Source organism: Erpetoichthys calabaricus, chromosome 1 (assembly GCF_900747795.2).
Source record: "Erpetoichthys calabaricus chromosome 1, fErpCal1.3, whole genome shotgun sequence".
NCBI lineage: Eukaryota > Metazoa > Chordata > Cladistia > Polypteriformes > Polypteridae > Erpetoichthys > Erpetoichthys calabaricus.
In genome coordinates this window covers 91,186,206-91,209,331 of record NC_041394.2, presented here as the reverse complement: position 1 = coordinate 91,209,331, position 23,126 = coordinate 91,186,206, and the positions used below count along the sequence as shown (strand labels likewise).

General features: G+C 37.4%; 1 protein-coding gene across 3 annotated transcripts in view; it reads right to left on the bottom strand.

Moving 5' to 3' along the window:
• Window positions 1-23,126, bottom strand: part of fhip2b (FHF complex subunit HOOK interacting protein 2B) — a 58,880-nt gene that overhangs the window by 18,851 nt on the left and 16,903 nt on the right. For all 3 annotated transcript variants that reach the window (XM_051922127.1, XM_028803307.2, XM_051922132.1), the window contains 4 exons: window positions 20,465-20,587; window positions 12,576-12,857; window positions 9,167-9,363; window positions 8,979-9,096 (listed from right to left, as the gene is read on the bottom strand). In XM_051922127.1, coding sequence (XP_051778087.1) covers window positions 8,979-9,096; window positions 9,167-9,363; window positions 12,576-12,857; window positions 20,465-20,587 — 720 coding nt within the window. The remainder of the gene's footprint in view (window positions 1-8,978; window positions 9,097-9,166; window positions 9,364-12,575; window positions 12,858-20,464; window positions 20,588-23,126) is intronic.

Here is a 23,126-nt window from a genome sequence, read left to right as displayed (position 1 = left end):
AGTTGTATGAAATTAAATCAAATGTGAAAAACTGGCTGTGAAAAAATGTGGGTCCCCTTGTAATTTTGCTGATTTGAATGCATGTAACTGCTCAATACTGATTACTTGCAACACCAAATTGGTTGGATTAGCTCGTTAAGCCTTGAACTTCATAGACAGGAGTGTTCAATAATGAGAAAATGTATTTAAGGTGGTCAATTGCAAGTTGTGCTTCCCTTTGACTCTCCTCTGAAGGGTGACACCATTGGATCCTCAAAGCAACTCTCAAAAGATCTGAAAACAAAGATTGTTCAGTATCATGGCTTTGCATGGCGGAAGAAGAACACTGCATTCCAAGAAAAACACCTGCTACCTATTGTCAAATTTGGTGGAGGTTCCATCATGCTGTGGGGCTGTGTGGCTAGTTCAGGGACTGGGGCCCTTGTTAAAGTCGAGGGTCAGATAATTTTAAACCCAATATCAACAAATTCTTCAGGATAATGTTTAAGCATCAGTCACAAAGTTGAAGTTATGCAGGAGTTGGATATTCTAACAAAACAATGACCCAAAACACAGTTCGAAATCTACAAAGGCATTCATGCAGAGGGAGAAGTACAATGTTCTGGAATTGCCGTCACAGTCCCCTGACTTGAATATCATCAAAAACCTATGGGATGATTTGAAGCAGACTGTCTGTGCTCGGCAGCCATCAAAATTAACTTAACTTACAACATCAGGAGAATCCGCCCCTTTCTCACTACAGAGGCTACTCAGCTTCTCATCCAGACCTTGGTCATCTCTAAGCTGGACTACTGCAACTCTCTGATGTCTGGACTTTCACTAAAGGCAACACGACCACTTCAAATGATCCAGAATGCAGCTGCAAGACTCATTTTTAATATTCCCAAATTCTCACACACTACACCTCTGCTGCGGAACCTGCACTGGCTCCCTGTGGCTGCCCGCATCAGGTTCAAAACCCTAACACTTGCCTTTAAGGCCAAAACTGGAACTGCACCACCTTACATATCAGCACTGGTTAAGCAGCGTGTCACTTCTCGCTCTCTCAGAACATCAAGCACTGCTCGTTTCAAACCACCCTTACTTAAAAGAAGAGGACGACATGCATCAAGACTCTTTGCAGTGTTGGCTCCTCAGTGGTGGAACGAACTTCCTCTTGCTGTACTAACAGCGGAGACCCTCACTGTCTTCAAACGTCGTCTGAAGACACACTTCTTTAAACAGCACTTGGGGGACTAAAGTCCCCATACTTTTTTTTTCTACCCTTTTCTCAAAAAAAAAAAAAAAAAAAAATTTTTTTACTAACAACTTACTATTTTCTTCTAGCATGGTTCTGTGTACAACTTGGTCAGCGGCAACTTGTTTAATGACAGTAGATTTAATCCTAGCCTTAAAGACTGAAGAACAGTCGTAGACTACTAAGCACTGTTGTAAGTCGCTCTGGATAAGAGCGTCTGCTAAATGTTGTAAATGTAAATGGAGAGATTTTGTATGGAAGAATAGTCAAAAATGCATCCATCCAGTAGTGCTGGGCGGTTTACCGGTTCATACCGAAAACCGTTTTTTTTTTTTTTTTATGATAAGGATTTTTCTTATACCACAACAACGGTTTAAATTGCCTAAACGACGTTCGGAACATGGCGCAGCGGGAAACTGTTCAAGTGGGGGCCTTTTTCACTGCTATACCACTAAACACAAATTTGTTGCACTAGGGCTCTTTTTCACTGCTACACCACCAAATAGTGGGCAGTAGCATAGGTATATGGAGGACTATTTCGGACAAAATTAAATAAATAAATAAATAAATGCACAAATAAATTAAAGTTCTGTGAAATGTGAAAAATGGACAGAGAGCACTCCGAAACTGAAGCCGACGATAAAGTTGAACATGATGAACAGAAGAACTTTTGCCGAAAAAAAGGAGTCACGTCCGTCGCCTGGAGATACTTTAGTTTTAAAAGGTCAGATGTGTAAACACTGTTTCTATACTACTGGATAATACTGCAAGCCAAGTTGTACTTGTTTTTGTACTTGCTAGTGTATGTTTTGCTTGAATTCATCCTGCGATGTGCTGGCGACTCGTTCATGGATGGCATAATTAAACATGTATAACAAAGATATTTTTAAAGTTCTGAACACTCCATTGGCTAAGTTAATAACTAGTTTTAATTTCACAAAGACGTTTATCGTGTGGTGATTGGTAATGTGGAGAAAGAAAAAGGAAAGATAGGAACTGGGGTTTTGGTAGACAGCAGGAATATTATGAAGTGAATGGATTCTGTGCGGTGATTGCTGCAGGCGCCTGCTCTTAGTGCGGAGGAAGTCAGTTTAAGAAGCGTAGTGATTAACAACTGGGTCGGGGAACACTTAACACAAAGTATTTGATGTGCTGCATTAACTTGTGACGGGGTTTGAGAAAATCTAGTAAATTAAACATTGATTTTAGGATGAAGTTTAGTTTACAACATTCTACTTTAATTATAAAATAAACTATGAGAATAAAGTGGAAATGTCGACTTTAATCTTGACATAGTCAACATGTCGAATTTATTCTCGACATATACAGTAATCCCTCGCTATATCGCGCTTCGCGGCTTCACTCCATCGCGGATTTTATATGTAAGCATATTTAAATATATATCGCGGATTTTTCGCTGCTTCGCGGGTTTTTGAGGACAATGGGTCTTTTAATTTCTGGTACATGCTTCCTCAGTTGGTTTGCCCAGTTGATTTCATACAAGGGACGCTATTGGCAGATGGCTGAGGAGAAGCTACCCAACTTACTTTTCTTTCTCTCTCTCTTGCGCTGACTATCTGTGATCCTGACGTAGGGGGTGTGAGCAGGGGGGCTGTTCGCACACCTAGACGATACGGACGCTCGTCTAAAAATGCTGAAAGATTATCTTCACTTTGCTACCTTCTGTGTGCAGCTTTTAAGTATGCTGCACAGTGCTTCGCATACTTAAAAGCTCAAAGGGCACGTATTGATTTTTTTATCTGTCTCTCTCTCTCTGCTCCTGACGGAGGGGGTGTGAGCTGCCGCCTTCAACAGCTTTGTGCTGCGGTGCTTCGCATACTTAAAAGCAAACAGCCCTACTGATTTATTTGCTCCTTTGAAGAGGAAGATATGTTTGCATTCTTTTAATTGTGAGACAGAACTGTCATCTCTGTCTTGTCATGGAGCACAGTTTAAACTTTTGAAAAAGAGACAAATGTTTGTTTGCAATGTTTGAATAACGTTCCTGTCTCTCTATAACCTCCTGTGTTTCTGCGCAAATCTGTGACCCAAGCATGACAATATAAAAATAACCATATAAACATATGGTTTCTACTTCGCGGATTTTCTTATTTCGCGGGTGGCTCTGGAACGCAACCCCCGCGATGGAGGAGGGATTACTGTAGTTTGTTTTTTTCTTCCATGTCCATATTTTTTTTTCTTCACAGTTGCCCTAATGCGCTTGCATAGGGCTATACCACAAACAGCATTATAAATGCAAGTTGCAGTTTTTATTATTTATGTATATAGCTTAGCTTGAAGCAAGGTCCATATTAATGCGGTTTGCCTAAATGATGGTACAGTTGGTAAGATGTCATCACCAAGTTGCACTTGTTTTATTTTATTTTAATTTGGTGAATACTGTGTAATGAACATGGGCTTGAAGCCTTGAAGTAATGGTGCAACTATCAGTAATACTATTATGTATTTTATTGTTATTATTTATTAGTTTAAATATTATGCAGTTTAATGATGGTAAAATTGTTTAAAAAGTCACTTTAACGTGTCAGTGGACAGAGATTGTTAACATTAACAGAAAGTGTAGTTGGTTTACAAAAAATATTTACTATTTATTCCTTTTCTAAGACGTGTTCAGTGCAATCCAACTTTTGACAAACACCTCTGGATATTTTACTAAGTCTAAATGCCTCTTTGGATGGTTGAAAATATGTTGTCAAAATCATAGTTTAAGCTTTTGCAAAATTTGTTCAATTAAAGGTTCTATATTTTGACTACATCTGTCATGCAATGTGATTCCGTCTCTTTAGTGCCACCCCCTTGAAAACTATCACTTTATGGGGCCATGCAAACCTGGATTAATACTTGTGTGCACATTAAAATGTATTTTTGTACGATGTACAATTCTCATAACAGTCTAATAGGTTATTCTTAGCCAGTCTACTGTAGTAATTGCAGTGGAAAATGTGGTTAACATCCACTCATGCATGGGGAAAAAAATACCGTCTAATACAGTGAAACCGGCAGAATTTAGAAAAATACCGTGATATAGAATTTTGGTCATACCGCCCACCTCTACCATCCAGAATCCAGACACTTACATATTATGTAAATATATAACATACATACACAATACCATGCAAAGCCTTAGGCACTTTAGATGGTTCACAAAAATATTTGTCTTAAGGCATTTTCAAACTTACAGTCTGTTTGCTCTGTTCCAAATCATAATCATAACTGGAAGACTACTTGAAAATTTTGCATTTTTATGTTTATTTGCTGAAGGACGTTTTTCAAATATCTGAGCGTACAACAGAAGCCAAGCTCTGCTGATGGCATACACTGAGAAGTCATAAAACTGAAGCATTATCACTTAGTTTTCATTTAAATATATGATATTATGTATTCACTCTCCAGTAGCCACAATATAAACATAACCTCAATTTAGTTTATCTCAGATCATGGCTACTGTCTTATTTGTTATTAATGTCTATTTTGCAACACTTGATTAACATTGGCTAACATGTCAACATTAATGTGTACATTGGGAAGAATGTTCCACCAGCGCAGATGTTGTATTCATGGTGTAAGATTAGTAAGTTCAGTCAGCAGTTTTACAGGGCACTGATGTTCATTACTTGCCTCCTGTGTATGTGTGCTGATTTACCTGATCGCTAGTAAAGTTTTTTTATTTTTAAAATATGGTCACATGCATGAGAGGCTGAATCAGGTGCTGCTCCAATTGAGTGAGTAACTGTATGAGGAGTCGTTTTATGTGAACTGTGTTGTATTTGCACCAGTATGCATATTCATTTTTTTAGTTTTTAATGCTTAATGTTAACCCTCAATACATTATTAGATTAGATTATTTATTTATGAAAGCACATTTAAAACAACAGATGTTGCGCCAAAGTGCTGTACAAAAAAGCATTAAAATAAACACAATACCAACAATCATGCAAAAGAAGACTAATAAAACAACCAATTGTAACATCCACATATGCTACCACAGCATGCCAAATGTCATGTATAAGCACTGCAAAAGTCTATTAAATGAAAAGTCCAATGTGCCACCTTGCGTGTAACGTTTTCACAAGAATTAGAATGTACTGTACGCAGTCAGCGTCAAAAGTGTGTTGAGGGTCTGAAAGCAGCAAAGATGCCATTAAATGTACACAGTCTGCGTCAATTTGACATAGAAAAAGAAGAACACATGAGATGGCATGCTGTGGATGGAACAGGCGGATCTCTAGGCGTGTAAAGAGCAAACCTGACAATGTATTCAAAAAAACAAAGACCAAACAGCCAATTTTCTTTGCTTGAATACAGAATTGACGTAAAACACTGTGTGTTATTCAATACATGTGAATGAGTGTATGTGACTCAATAAATGCACCAGCATTTTGATATAGCTATACCTAGATCAGATTTTTTTTCATAAAGAGCCCATTATTAATTCCTGTATTTGCATAAATCATCAGGTCTTCTGAAGCATTGCGAGTGAGCCACCACTTATGTGGTTTTTTTTTTTTTAACACGCAGTTCACTCTATCCACAATGTGCCACTTTGCAAGTTCCCCTTTCTGCATGTCAAGTTGATGCTGCATATTTTGTATTCAAAGTCTGCAAAATCATAGCATTATTTCAGGTTATTTTATATACTTTTTTTTTTTTTTAAGCTAACTAAAATAACAAGTACCAGTAGTTTTCAGGTTGCTCTATGACAGGGGTCTCCAACCTTTTTTGCCCTGAGAGTTACTTTTACAAAACGAAAATGGCAGAGAGCTACTCATGTTTTCTAACGTTTATTCTCATAGCTTATTTCAACCCAAACTGAATAAGCTTGTTTTGCCTGAACATTTACAAAATGTTGGTGTCCATAACTCACATTTTGCATTAAAACATCGCAAAAAATATTTACTTCACCTGCAAGTGCATTTTGTATGTCTGTATGCATTTTCTAGAGTATCTCACACTATTGAATTAAAACATGAATGCTGTCTAAACAAAACAATTCCAAATACACAGATATTACTTATTCATTTGTCATTTTGTTACATGTCACTATTTCACTTCACAAGAGTATTCACATGTCCAGTTGCATGTGTGATGTGTTTTTTAGTTAGTGAGATGACTGGCACTGCATGGAGTCAACAAGAGAGGTGTATGGTGGAATGTAGCCACTTAGGGTCACTCTTATGGAGTCATTTAAATGTTCATCTGTCAGTCTTGTTCTGAACTTTGATTTCATGACATTCATGTCAGAAAAGGCAGACTCACAGAGGTATGTAAACCCAAACAAAACAGACATTTTCAGAGCTGCTTGGTGAAGATTCTTACAGTTATCTGGCTCTACTAAGCTCCAGAAATGCCGAGAATGCTGTTGAGACTTTAACATTATTTTCAAGGTTTACTAATATATAATGTATAAAATTCAATGTCTGTCTGTCCACTTTTCACGAGAGAACTACTTAACGGATTTACATCGGGTTTTTTTCTATAATTTGCTTGAACATTCTGGTTGATTTTGCGAATTCTCTCATTTCGCTATGTATGATAGTTCGCTTGTGGTACCGATTTATTTGCGCAAATCCGAGAAACACGCAGTGGGCCAAGCTCTCCTCACTCACTCACCAGCTTCGGGGCATGTTCCTTAACTCTGCTTTGCTAGCGAACGATAGAACAATTGAATTCAACTTTGTTTGATATTTAAAATAAAGTGTTACTTAGGTCTTGATATGTTTGAGTCAGGATATTCTGTTAAGTATATGCCACACTGAAAAGGTAGATTGCAATTCAGATTGTGGATCGTGATTTTTTGTTAAAAGGATCGTGATATGATTTTTTGGAAAGATCGCCCACCCCTAATTTGACTAATCAAGTTTTCAAATTTATGTAGGATTCACTAACCCTTTGGCGAGCTACTTGGAAAGGGGTTACAAGCTACTGGTAGCTCGCAAGCGACGTGTTGGAGACCCCTGCTCTATGATCTTATTTATTACATTTATTGAAAAAATGTGTGATTATAAGTGATATTTTTATTGTATAGTTGTCTGGAAGAGAGTGAAACAGCAATTCACATTTGTGTAACAACATACAATACGTTGAGTGTGTGTATATGATTCAGTACATGTGTCAGCATTTCAGTACAATTATACTGAAACTGTATTTTTTTTCTTTTAAAAGGCACCACATTAATGTCGATGTACCTTGTTCCATCAGTCCATCCATTTTCACAAAGAAACCCTACTGTCCATTTGCCTTCTTTTTCTGTCTCCACAGTTGTACAGCCCAAAAGCACAATCTGAATTGTGTAAGAAGGTAATGGAGTCTCTTTTACAAGTAACAAAAGCAACTTCATGATATACAAACACTTTTCCTAATTGACGAATTTCAACCATTGTACTACATAACACAACTAAACACATCACTAAAACTGAGCACAGCGACAACACACAAACTGGTCATCCTGTATGTTCAAGTTCTTTCCCAAGCAGAAAATAGGCAGCAGACAGGTGTATGAACTTGTTGTTCTTCGGCAGAAGTACAGTCATGTGGGCAAGGTTGAGGGCCGGGAAAAAGTATGGGATTTTTGGCTGTTAACAGAAGACGGTTTATTCATTGAAGGGCTGGAGTGTGGTATATGGATGAAATTATGCAGGTAACACTGAAGCACGTTGGAGGTTCCCTGCAGGTCTGGGACTGCATGTCCACAACTTAGTTGGTGAATGGATTACAATTGAAGCACCCCTCACTGCTGAGAAGTACAGGCAGATTCTTATCCACTATGCAATCAGCATCAGATCAGTCCCAGCTTCATTCTTCAGCATGACATTGACCCCAACACATGGCCAAAATCAAACTATTTGTAGCAAAAAAAGGAACAGAGAAATCCTGCAACAGATGGGTTGGCCCTACAGAGCAGATCTCGACATAACTGAGCCGGTCTGGGATTACTTGGAGAGACAAAAGTAGGTAAGGCAGCCAAAGTCTACAGTTAAACCGTGGCCCAATATATGTGGTCATACCAAACACATTTTTTTCTGTTTATTGCACTTTCTAGGAAGTTACTGATTAATAAAAACTATTCACAGCACAATGTTTGTAAAAAATTCCTGCTTCACAGCATTTTTTTCATAAATGCTTAAGATATTTGCACAGAACTGTATATTTTATACACACACACGCACGCACGCACACATGCACACATATATATATAAAAATGGGATTCAGTCCAGTCCAGTAGGCCCATTAAACATTTCCAGCAGTTTGTGGGCATAATGACTCCTTTACAGTATAAATAGCCTTCATTATTTTGGTTGCATTTGACAATTAATGTCAAGATTATTTGGTGGATCATTAAATTGTGCTTAGAAAACCAAATACAACACCACACTGGATGGCATATAGTTAAACTTTAAAACCTAATATCTGTTTGCCAATTAATTTTTGTTGCTTACATGACTAAAGGAGCAAAACCAAATCAACCTTAGAAAGAGATGCACTTTTCCTAACTGCCTAGCTGAGTTTTTACTACTGACTGCAACTGCTGCAAACATCCAAACTTCATTCTATAACAAATGAAAGATCATCAAGATGCTCAGAAAAGGAGCTAATGTCATTATCCACCTTTTTTTTTTTTATGAAAGTCACTTCATACAGTTCAGAGTGAGAGCCAATGTGGTAAAATCAGTGATCTTACATAAAAATTAGATGAAAACAAACAAAGACCATAAAGTCTTACCGTGTGGGCCTCCTTCACGACTTGGTCACAGAAATCCACACAAAATAAAAAGGCTTCAAGGTGTTCTTTTCCTTGAAAGGAATCCCCGTCTTTTGTGCAGGCTTTCGTAAAATATGACCTGAAAGGAAAATACTGTTTCAGAAAAGTTTAAAAATTACCAATATAAATTTAAGTGGTTCTCTACTTGCCTCCAAATAACTTTTTCAACAGTCTCTGCATCCATTGGGTCTACAGATGAAGGGATCCGGTTGTAAAGTTCACATAGCCAATCCGTGAGCAATGTGCAAAGTGCAGTGTTTTCACATAGATAAGTGGCTATCTCACACTTTGGTATGCTAACTAATATCAGCAGAGTTTCATAAGCTTTCAAGGCAATTTTGATTTTCTGTAATGAATTATTAAAAAAAAAATCACTGTTAATCAGATACAGTATTATTATGGCTACTAAAATGCAGAAGGCATTTCAAAAAACATCAAAGGGTGATGGGGCACCACAGGCAGACATGTAACACTGTTGATAACAGAAAACGTTCAGATGGCATGAAATACTGAAAACCAGGACTTATAAGAAACATAGGGAAAATTATATGAAAACTACATTTGATTTGCCAGCAATGGGAAAGTGATAGATATTACTAGACCATAAATTAAATCAGACTGAACTTGAAATGTATTACTTTAAAGAACCAGGTGTGGTGAATGAAGAAACCTGAAAGCAATATCAACACATAATATTTTAATTAGATATTGGGTAATTATTGGCTATGAGACTTTGGAAATAATAGATTAAAGAACTTAGAAGAACAACAGGTTGCAAGATGGAAAATGGCAGGAGTCAATATATGGAGAAAGTAGTGATAGATGTGAATGGATTTTTTAACAATATTAATTATGTTTTACATGGTATTTTTCATAGTTTAAAAAATAGCAAGCATATTACAAATTGTATTTTTAAATAAAATCCTGTCTAATTTAAATTGAGAAAGAAGAGTAGCACTTTGCAAATGTAATAACAGCTTTTAAAGTGCTGAAATTTTGTCAATGTACAGATTACATATGTACATTTCATAAACTATTTCTTGAGAGTGGAAATTCTTAAAGACACAAAATTAAGTAACAACAGACCACAAACAGACTAAGATGTGGCAGATTGTTCCTTATTGTATACTCCTGGTACCTTTACCATTATGGATACTAAAGGCATATTTAATGAATGCTGCATTAATGCATAGCAAAAGAATCAACAATCTAAAACCCTAAAAATCTGCTTGGCAAATATTTTCAAACAACAACCAAAGTTTTCCTGCTTGCAGTTCAAACCCATATATAATGACCTTCCTGCCCAATCATGCATACTGCAATAGTATTGAACCCAGCCAGGAGCTTCTGAGTATCCCAATGTTTTAAATGCTTATGTTTAGGATACTTAAATACAGACATGTATGCAGTATAAGACTTTCTAAAAGTCTTCATGACAATGTGAAATGGAAAGGCTTTAGTGATTAGAGCAGGTGCACTGTTCACAGACAATAAAATAATGCTCGACTCTGGTAGAAGAGGAATACATCCATACATAGCTTTGGTCAGTAAAACTATACCTCAATGAAGAAGAAGACAACATGCTAATGCTAAATTGGTAAAAACAGACCCTAATCCACACATAGCATTGGTCAATGGTTATATGTGGGTATTTAAGGATTGTCAGGAAACCTTAAAGCCATACGCTCTGTCAGCAAAGACATAATGTCAACTCTGTGCCAAGAACACCTACATGCTGAGTCGAAAGATGGAAATGTTATCATCAATGACCGTACTGAAGAACTGCAATTGTGCTTTCCAATGGAATCTCCTTGGCCGTATATATAAAAAAATATTGTACTGCAATGTATATAAGGAGTTAAAGCTGCATTTTAGAGCAAGTTAAATTCTTGCATGGGCTCCCTGTTGGATACAGCCCAGACTAAACACATCACAAGTTTGGCTCATTAGTGTACCTGGTATCAGAGCAAAGGTCAATTACAAAGTTTTTAGTTCAGTGAACTAATCTTCGGACATACTTCCTGAACAGTGAGCTGCAAAGAGGTACTTAGTTATTAATTGCTTAACAATCTCAAAGATCCAGACTGATATAGAGGGTATGTCTTTAATGGACAGTGAATATCTCCCTTTGAGATGAATTAATTTTACACATCTAAAAGAGCTTTGCCTACGTTAAGGAAGTAGTCAGAAACAAAGAGTCTGAATGGACCCTGTTGAAGACTTATTTGTGGATGTAGCAGCAAAGTAATGTGCCCATCAACTAATAGTTGATTAGCGTCTGTTATGGCAGCAACCCTGGAGATCACTAGTGAACCACAAAAGATTAGTAAAAGGGCTTTCAGTGCAGTGTTAACAGGTAGAGGTTCTCAGAATTGACCAAACGGTATCATGTCCTACTTTCTTCACATAATTTATTTTACATTGAGATTTCACATCTTCAGAAACTGAATATGTAAGCAACACTATTCTGTGTTTTGGCTAATAGTTCTCTGTATACAAGCTGTTAATTCTGTCTTTTAAAGTTTCCCTCTTATGTGTAAGTATCACTTATATTCACTCAAAGTGTCAAACACCCCTGTGTAGAACTATAATAAATCAAGGTCGAAATAAGACACACATTTGTATAAAATAACAGCATCCAACAATTGACTAATGTTGCTTAGCTAATATTCAAATGTATTTTATAGGTGAATTCTTGTAGAGGATAGAGCCAAAGAAGTCAAAGATTTCATTAATGTTTGATTTAGATGCACAAACTTTAACCTTCCAATTTAAAAGAAATATACTGTATTTGGAGTTACCAGCATAGAAAATATTAAAGCATATTACTTTTGAAAAAATTAGACTCAAATTCTAAAATTTCATTGAACTAGAAACATTTCATTTTACACATCCAGGAATGTTCAACACAGGACTACTAGAATGTTAGGAAGGCCCATAATGGTCTGTTTTTTCTAACACCAGTGTAGAAGTAAGTCCTTGCATCTAAAAAAGCACACCCAATATCAGCATGTGCTATAGCATCTGATCAGCTAAAAACAGGTACATCTACCAATATCAACAATGAATATTTTAAATAATGCCTCATTTGTGAAAGTATTAGCAATGCCTATTTTATCTCCAAAAATTCCAAGAAGTATCTCTTTACAATCTGGAGACTCCATGCCATCTACCTTGCTATGTTTAAAGCCACTTAAACATTTATAGCCTCTCCCCTGGCACCACAGAAATGCACTCACACTCTACTAACCATAGATGTCTCTCTACCTGGGTTTAAACAACAATGTCTGAACAATTAATGCTGTAGCCAATTGGTCAGACTAATGTGTGGTAATGCTGAAAAAAATACAGAAAGACAAACAAGTGGTGTAGGGCAGTATACAATATAAGTGTGACCAACAATGAATAACAGGGAATATCCCAAAACAGAACAAAGTAAAGTTTCTAAAATAATGTGTTTTGATTTGAATTATTAATCTGAAGCATTAGGGACTTAAACAACAGCTGCACAAATGTGAATTTAAAAGAGTTAGTGAAGCATAACAGAAAAAAACTGACCTTGCTCTTCATCAACTTAATTAAGGCACGGACCAAGTTGGTTTCTGCTTTTTTAGAAAGAGACAAAGAGTAAGCATTTCCTGCATCTGATGTTGTGGTGTTTGGGTTTCCAATGGCATCAGTCTCAGTAGCAATGTCCATTTTCATTGCAGAATACTCAGCAGTAACAGAGGACACTTGGTTTGGACTGGATGCATCTTCTGCAAACATGTTTATATCTCGAGCATGGGCTCCATTATCCGTGTTAAAATTGTTGCTTTTGTCCTTGTGTTGACAAATATCCTGTAAAGATAATGATGAGATTTATGTGCAACACTGTTATTTTCATATTTATTTATAAAGCAGTTTAAAAACAACATCAAGGCTTACCAAAGTGCTGTACAATCAAAACCCAACATATCAGACAAACAATAACCAAAGGGTAAAAGAAACAGAAACACATAAACACATAAGAGCTTAAGAGATTCATAATAAAAAAGTACACAGATAGTCAACATATCATACTGGGTTAAAGGCCAGGGAGTAAAAGTGTGTTTTTAAATAAGATTTAAAGACAGCATTGTGCCTTAGGAACACGTAAAAGCATCTGGTCTGCTGACCTGAGAGAGCGAGACAGTTTAAACAAATAAAATGGGGCACAACCATTAAAGGATTTAAAAACAAATACAAGGATCTTAAAATGAATTCAAAAATGAACTAGAAGCCAGTGAATGGAAGCCAAAATCAGGGTAACGTGATCATGCTTTCTTGTGCCAGTTAAAAATTGAGCAGCAGCATTTTGTACCAGCTGTAGGCGAGCAATGGAGGCCTGGCTAATTCCAAAAAGAAGCGCATTGCAGTAATCTAGACAAGAGGTTATAAAAGCATGTATCACTGTTTCAAGGTTGCGTTTAGACAAAACAGGCTTGATTTTTGACAGCCGCCTCAACTGGAAAAAGCAAGATTTTACCACTGCGTTCTCATGGCGATCAAGTTTTAAAGTGGAACCCATTTTCACACCTAAATTTGTGATCATGGATTTCTCAAATTGAAGCACAGTGGAAAGGTCGATGCACGGTGTCTGTGGAATAGCGGGTCCACGGCTCTCAGCAAAGGCCAGTTTTTAAAATAATCTCCGCGCTCTCAGCTTAGCGAGGGGGAATGGTGGTTGTGTGGCTGAAGCAGTTCTCAGGGTGATTTGTGGTGTGGGCGTTTCTCACCTATGTGCACAGGTGAGAGACCACCCGCATCCATGATTGTTCCTGGGGCTGCTAATTTGCTGCAGCTGCCATGCCCTCTTGATATACAGAAGCGCGAGTCGGCCAAGAGGAGGAAAAGAAAAGGAAAGAAAGAACGGGAGATTGCTGGAGTTCTGTTTTAAATAAAAGCACTTTGCACTTTTAATCACCATCCCCTTGCTGCATTGTTATTGCTTCACTGTCTAGCTCATCGGTAACATTACCGACGCTGATGGGTTCAAGGGCTCCCGGACAGCAGATGGGAGCATGCAGCAAACCCACATCGTCACATGGTCCCGCTGGTGCCATTGGGTCTAAATAGCATGACTTCTGTATTGTTCTCATTAAAATATTGAAAATTTAATGCCATCCAACCCCTTTTGTCAATAAGGCAATCAAGCAGGGGCTGGACAGAACACGGACCAGGGTGCTTCAGCGGGAAATAAACCGGACAGTCACCTGCATAAAGATGAAAGGAAATACCGTGTTTCCGGAAAATAGCGCTGAGTGGCAGCAAGTACAAGGAGAACTAGAAGAGGTCCCAGGATGGAGCCCTATGGTACCCCCAGGGGAGGGCAACAAAAGTGGAAGTAAAATCATCAATGCTGACACAAACATTTCTATCCGAGAGATAGGACCTAAACCATTGGAGAGCTGAACCTGTGATGCCCACCCACTGCTCTAGCCTAGAGATGAGGATCTCATGGTCTATAGTGTCAAAAGCAGCTGTTAAATCCAGAAGCATAAGCAGTGTACAGTCACCAGAGTCCACTGTTAAAAGAATATCAAGAATATCATTAAAAACCCTTAACAGAGAGGACTTAGTAACGTGGTGAGCTTTAAACTCAGACTGGAACACTTCCAGTATTGCATGTTCGTCCAGGAAGGATTTCAGTTGGGTGTATATGACTTTTTCCAAGAGTTTGGACAAAAAAGGTAGCTTGGAAATAGGCCTAAAGTTACACATAACAGAGTGGTCTAGACCTGTTTTTTTCAGCAGAAGTTGTACAACAGCATGTTTAAAATTTTTAGGCACCGCACTAGAGGTTAAACTAATATTAATAATGGTAAGAATAGAAGGACCCAAGGTAGAAAAGACCTCCTTAAGAAGTCAAGGAGGGACAACATCAAGGGGGGAGCCAAATGGCTTCATACTGGAAATGAGCTGCTTTAAAAAAGGGAGAGTGAAAGGCTTGAAGTGGTCAAACACAGCCAAACAGGGTATTAAAATGGATGGATCATGAGAAGATGATGAAATTAGGGCCCTAGTACTTAAAACCTTCTTCAAAAAAAAGTAAAGAAATTTATCTCAAGTTTCCCTAGAAGCTTCCAGATAGACAGGTTTATGAACATTAAGAACAGAAGTCAATGTGTTAAAAAGTACATGGGGGTTGTTAAGAGTTAGAGCCAATAACTTCAGAAAAAAATTTTGAACTAGCAGCTTTCAAAACTTTCTTATAACACAACCAAGTTTCTCACAAAATTTCAAAAGAAACCTGCAACCTGTCCTTTTTCCACCTCCATTCAGCTCTCCTGCACTCCCGTCTATAGGCACGGGTATTAGCATTTAACCATGGCTCTGAGGAGTGCTTTAGTTGCCTGCTTTTTAATGGTGCCACACAGTCCAGAGCAATTTGGAATACAGAATTAAATTGAAGTGTTAGCTCCTCAGTACTGGAAGACACCAAGGGCTGTGAGGTCACTTCATAATTAAGAACAGCAGAAAACTGAGCAGTAGTGGAAAATTTAAGAGCACGGCACCGCTGCGTACAGTTTAGCAAATTGATAGAGAACAAAATCAAACAAAACAGGCATACAGTCTGAAAACACTGCATCACCAATTTCCAGATTAAGATCAAATACACCGCGAGAAAAGACAAGATCCAATGTATGCCAATGTTCCTGAGTCGGACCATTTACTGACTGAAATAGACTACAAGAGTCCATTAAATCTAAAAAGTCCTTCACCAAAGGCTTCACAGTACAACAAACATGAATATTAAAATCCCCAACAATTAAAATGTGGTCATATTTTCGCATAAATTCAGCCAAAAAAATCAGAAAAGCAACTTAAAAAATCCTTATACTTTGGTGGACGATAAACCACCACGCTGAGCAGCACAGGAGAATGACCCAACTCAAAAAGACTCAGTTCAAAGCTGGAGAAAGAAACAGCTAGAGACTGCTGTTTACAATTGAAGTTGGATTTGAAGACAGTCGCTAAATCTCCACCACGACCTGAGAACCGCAGGGAATTAAAATATGAGCAGTCACACGGCAACAATTCAAAGAAGGTGCTGGACTCACCGGGAGACAACCAGGTTTCAGTTATACAGAGGAAATTCAATCCATGAGAGGCGAAGAAATCCTTTATGATAAAAGTTTTGTTCATTACAGATCTAGAGTTCACTAGACCCATCCTGATGGGAGCCAGGTCTGAAGCGGAGCTCGCGCCAGAGGCCGCAAATTCGCTCCTTGCCAGCGCAGGTGAAGTGGGCAGGGGCGCAGAGGTGGAATCACCTATAATCTGTACCAGCCAGGAGTCCACAGAGTCCCAGGAGCACCATGACGCAAAAAGATGAGGAGCCAATCTATGTTGAGCCAGAAAAACTTTGGGAGATCAAGCCAAACAGGCGTTTAACTTCACCAACCGCCCACCGCATTTAAACTAGAAGCAAGGTAGAGGAATGCCAGTACTCCAGAAAGAAGCTGGGGAGGAGGAAAATCTTGTCCTCTGTTGGCGAACTGTACAAGTTTTACAGCAGACAAACAAAGCTCATGAAGTGTTTGCCGATCATACACCAGTAGTGAGTTGACATTTTGCATGACACACACAAAAATAACAACAAAAACATAAGCAAAATAGAGAGCAGTAGATGACATGCCACACACACTGGCGCCATCCAATATCCTGTATTGACTTTGCTATTTTCTGGTCTCCTGTGCCTTCACAGAATTTCTCAATTTGTACTCTCCATTGAAAGAATATTACCACCAATGTCTAAATTCTTATTAAATGGTAGAATAAAAACTGGTATTACATCTAGCGACAATGGTGCACAGAATATAGTTTAATACAGAGTAGACATAGTATTTGTTGAACAGGAAGACAATATCAGCCTAAAAACAATGTAAAATGAGGCACTAAGTATAAAGAGTTAAAGCTTCAACATAAACCACATTGGTCTTCCACTACAATGGGTAGAACACTGAGCAAACAATGCTCTGCTCTTCTAGCTCTTCTTAATCTTCTTCACAAGAATGAAACTGAATCTACACTAAACCTGCGTCTGATTGTCACTTTGGGAAATATTACAGAGGCTACAAATATTTAAAATATTCCACTACTACTATCATATCTGTAATATTTTCCAAAAAAGACAAAATTGACCCAACTAGATATTCATAACGTTGGCATGGCATGCTGAGAATGGACATTTATCATGAACTAATCTTAAAGCTGAATGTTATTTAAGAATATATGGATTTCATTACCCATAAAAAGTATCTTTATCAACTGTGAGAAATGGATTTTATCATATTTCATCATTAATGTACACAGCTGACAGAAAATGTTATCAATGCCAATATTTCATGTAACTGAAAAGACTGGATTAGAATCTCAGACTGGAACATTCTTAACTTTTTGTGCTCTCTCTCTCTCTCAGTTGGTATAAGGAAAATTCTGATTATGCCTGCCTTAAATAGATACTGAGTCAATGCCAAAGCTGCATCACAAATGAGTTATGACACAGTTTGTGGAAAGAGTTATGCTACCACACTTATAATTCATTTAGAAGGTACAGTGTACTCTTCACATTATTTAGCCACAACATACCAATAATGCTCAAAATCAATGTGATATGCTTTAGTTTCGTAAATTTCTGCATCATTCTTCTGCCAGAAAGTTTGCATGTCCTTTCCAATTACTGCAAATTAACCAACAATCAAGAATGCAACTTCTGACATGTCACCTGCTTAAAAGATAAGAATAGAACTGAATAAAACATTTTGAAAAGATTAAAATGACAAAGAGAAAGCAACGGAAGGAGAGGACAACAATCAACTGACAGCAATAGAAAATAAACCAAGACAGAACAGATAACAGAACACATAATCATTAAAATAACTCAAAAGCCTGAGAAAATAAATAGGTTTTTAAGTTTGACTTAAAAATATTTGTTGTAGGGGATGGCTTAATAAAAGATGGAAGACTATTTCAGAGTCTTGGGGCAGCTACAAAGAAGGCCTGTTCACCTTTAAACCTCAACTAAGAGCATGAAACAGTTAAAAACAACTGATCAGAGGACCATAGGGCTCGAGAGGTAGAATCGGGGCTGACAAAGTCAGAGATATAAGGTGGAAGCTATGCCACAGAGAGCTTTAAAAACAAATAATAAAACCTTAAATTCAATTCTATTTAACAGTCAGCTAATGCAAGGATACACTCTCTCTTATCATTCTCATTTTATGTACACTTAATATATCACTATAAACAAAAAAAAAAAAAAGAGACACAATCAGTTGCTATAAAATGCTGTCTGAATTCTATTTCAATTAATCAGGATGTTTTAAAAAAGGATTTGTGCAATAGAATGCACACTTTCAAAAATAAAAAAAACATTTCATTCCTTGTGGCAATGCTCTTCTTCATAGCAACAGATTTATCTATATTACTAAACGAGAGTTTAATTTATGCACGGCGGACGCACCGAAGCGCATGCGCACTGCGGCGCCCCAGAGTCAAACGCAGCAGCTTCCCAGAGTCAGTAGGTGGCGCCCAAACAACACAACCTGTAAACTAAACTTGCTCTAATCCACTGTGCCAGCAGTCTGTGTGGCATGTTTGAATCACATAACGGTAATTCAGTAACAGAGAAACAAAAATGAAACCGCATAAATAAAAACAATAAACGGAGGCTCCTACAACGCGCCTCACAAACACAAGAAGCAAAGAAGTCACGGCTCCAAAACGAAACACAAAACCGAGCCCGTATGGATGAACACAATGAATGAAGGCACCTACAACGCACTTCTGAAACACTACATGCAAGAGAGGAACGGATCCAAAAAGAAACTGCAGAAGGGCTACACGTTGTTGTCAAAAAGGTCAAGTTAAGCTGCCACCTTTGGATAAGTAAAAACTTTATGGAATGCATTAGATCCTACAATAGTTCATTTGCCTTTGCATATACCGGGGTAAATATCAAGCCACCACCTAGGAATGGTCGATACTGCTTTCGCGTGTGTGGACAAATATTGCATCGGATTGGAACAGTGTACCCTGAGCCAAATCACCACCGCAAATGTGCCCAAATGTACATGTTACATCTAGATGACGCACTTTATCAATGAATGAACCTTCCTAAAAACAAGCAATGCACAGAGCTAATAATTAGAAACGTAGCTGAAGTCATAAACAATCACCCATTAGCAAACTCTATAAAAATGCTACATGAGGTTGAAAAAGAAGCCAATACAAAAGCAGGGGCGGACGGTGTGGCACCAACTAAAATAGCCGTAGTGCTAATAAAGGACAAAGAACAGGATCCGAGACGATACAATGTTCCCATCGTTAATGAAGTGGCACAGTAAAGACGGTGAGCCTCCGTTTCACCACGATATTGTCATGCATTTACGTCCTAATGGAACCAACCAACCTAAACTTGATACTTTGACATACCCCATTTTGTTTCCAACTGGCCAGGAAGGATGGAGTGCTGGAATTTGCAGATATAAAATAAATCAAGCACAGAAAAGATCACGGGTATCAATGAAAGAATATTTGTCCTACAGACTCTCAGCGAGAGATGAGTTTAATCCATTAATCAATGCAGGAAAGCTAACTCACCAATACATAGGTGATGTTTACGTTCGAGCACAATCACATGATCTCCAATGGATTAAAAACAACCAACCTGCACTGAGGGCCAATAACTACAAGTCGCTGATGGGAGTAGATAAATCGTGATGCGGACGTGGTAGATCACTCTGCTGGAAAAGCGGTTATTATGAGTGCAGCGTGCACGTCGGGTTGTACAGTATATATGCACAGATACCAGAAGCAACAGGCAAGTCGTTCACACTACCACCGCTGCCAAAAGCGAGACTGCATGGATAAAAACAATACACAAAGGCGCCTACAATGCGCTACTGAAACACGCCTCATGACTAGCAGAATCGTACGTCAACGTCGCCGCCGTACTGTGAGTGGCACTGTGGACGCACCCACCCTCCATGATATTTCACCCTACAAATATCGGAGGGAACAGAAAGTGACTGCCAGTCTTGGATTTGCGATTCTTTCGAGAATCGCAGGGTTGCTGGTAGGCTTATAAACTGTGCTTTTTGGGAAATATAATTGAAAAGCATACAACAACAAGTCTTGTTACTAGCTGTAATGTCTAGCTTAACAAGTTTAATGATGAAACCATAATTAAGGATCAACAAAGGCTGACAAGTAGGTATAAGATGATACACTTTGCCCACAATACCATTCATATTATAATTCAAGCTTCACAGTACAATATTCCTAGAATATATTTTCATCAAGGAAATATTTTCAATTCATATGAGCACTACAATGTCACTGAACCTATCTAAACTACGGTAAAAACATGAATATTCATTAAGCTCAAACTGGAAAAGTTAAATATGGTTTAAGAATTTTACCTCAAGAATATATGTGAAGAGACGTGGATCTTGCTTCAGTTTTGTGCAAATCATGTTGAGAAACATGGCTTCTTCCCTTTCAGTTTGTCCTCCAGGAGTAATGCCACAAAGACGTATCAACTTCTGTATAACAAATGACACAAGTATTGTCAGTCTGAATATGAAATAAGACAGGAAAACTAGCAGATAACTTAGTATGAACTGGTCATTAAATAAACATTCTTAGCGACTATAGTTGAATGTACAGTGATCCCTCCTCGATCGCGGGGGTTGCGTTCCAGAACTCCCCGTGAAAGGTGAAAATCCGCAAAGTAAAAACCATATGTTTATATGGTTATTTTTATATTGTCACGCTTTTATTCCCCCCCCAAGAGTAACATTTCTGGCTTGGAGTATAAAGCAGATTGAGCGTGGACTGACTAAATGCAATAAGGATTTTTATTTCACTTTTAACTCTTTTGAACTCCAAATGGGAATAAGCCATTCGTATTAAACCGTTTATATTTTCCCGTGAGAATAGCTTTTGCAATGACAATTAACAAATCACAGGGACAAACATTTGAAAAAGTCAGTTTATTTATAAGAGACAAAGAAACGATATTCACTCACAGCCAGTTATATGTTGCATTATCACACTGTAAGACCAAATAAGGAATCAAAATTCAAAGAGATCTTGAAGAACAGTTCATTCCAAATATTGTTTTTACTGAAGTTTTAAAATAAAAAGTGAACATAATGCATATGTAACAATTCCCATGAAAAAAAAAACCACTTTAAATTGTATTTCCACAGGACTGAACCCGGGGGTTGGCGAGCAAAGCAAGCAGGAGGCGAAGCAAATTAAAAAAAAACAAGAAAAAAAAAACAAGAAAATAAAGGAAAAAAGAAAAAAGACAACCTAAGTATATAGTAAATTTTTTCACTTCTGAGCATTGTTTTTGAAAAAGATGACTAGATAGTAGGTTATTACTTATAGATAAATTAAAACACACTTCACTGAAACATTTTAAATTATATGAAAAAATGAAAAAAATTAAATATAAAATGACAAAAAATTAATACTGATTAATTAATAATGATTAATAAAAAATCAATGATTATGAACAAGAAAGTAACAGAATAGTATAAAAAGACAAAACATTGGAAGGATAACAAATACAGTAAAAGAAACAGATAATTAAACAGATGAAATCAAGGACCCTTACAAGGAATATACAATACATATTAATTACCTTTTATTATTATAGTCTTTAAAAGCTTGCAAGGCTTTAGTAACACTACCCTTTCCTTTATGACACATTAGTAGTTAATGCTTCTTTCTGCATGTTAATTTTTATTCTCATATTAGCAGGGCTACCTGCCACTACCGTGGCATAAATTAAAGGTTGAGTCACTAAATAAATTCCAAAATTTATGAAAATTTTGGCTCGAAACTGAGCATTGGGAGCAATACAATCTGGCTTATCTTTTAGAATCTCTATTCCAGTTGATGCAATTGCCTATTTAGGTTTTAAAAATAGCTAGAAGTCTTTTTAAAAATTTCTACACCTCTTCAGGTGTGTTGTATGTGTTGGTTTTAAACATCAACCACAGCCCTCAGTTTAGCAGGAAAAAGGGGTTCTATCTTTTGCTTGCAGCAAACAGTTACTGCTTAATATCATTGTAGGCAACCCTGTTATAAGAAGTTGCCACGAAAAACTTTAGAGACAAATTTACCATATTGGTCTTCTGCAATTTATCAATACACGGCTTTCTCAATTTGCAGCACTAAGTTTAAATGTTGCTTAATCAGAACATCAATTTACAATTTTAATGGAAGAACTGTTGATCATGCAGATTAAAAGAGAACTTTTAAAGATCCTGAGGGCACCACATAAAGCTATGGGAGAATATAAAGAAAACTGTGGAAAGTATGAAGACAGCTTGCTTAGACACTGGGTTAACTGACATTAGGCTAAATCATAACAGCAGCAAAATCACTGCCACACTTCTGGGTGAACTTTGTATTTGTATGTTTTCAGGTTAAAAAGCATAAACTACTGTATATCAATGCCAAAATCTATACAACATTAGATGCAAAAATTTAAAATGAATACACATTTACAGAAATATTTTCCATTCACTTAACATTTCTAGGTTGCCAAACATTATGCTGGCAATAATAACAGCAAGACAGGAACCAGTACTGACTAGTTTGTTTCAATTCTGAAAAGTTGTCTTTTATGAATATCACACACTCATATATGGAGTAGCCATGCTAAGATTCTACTTGACTTAACAGACAATCTTTGGACTATAACAGAACACTGACATTTAATGCGAGTACAGCAGGGTATGAAAGATCCAAACAGAAAGCACTGTAGCCAAAAAGAGCCCAGGGTAGAAGATCTGTGATACAACAGTACTCTTAGTAATTTGATTAGAACATTAGAACACTCTAGACAAGAACAGGCCATTCAGCCCAACAAAGCTTGCCAGTCCTATCCACTTATTTCTTCCAAAAAAACATCAAGTCGAGTTTTGAAAGTCCCCAACATCTTACTGTCTACCACACTACTTGGTAGCTTATTCCAAGTGTCTATCGTTCTTTGTGTAAAGAAAAACTTCCTAATGTTTGTAAGAAAAAAAAAAACCCTTAACAAGTTTCCAACTGTGACCCCGT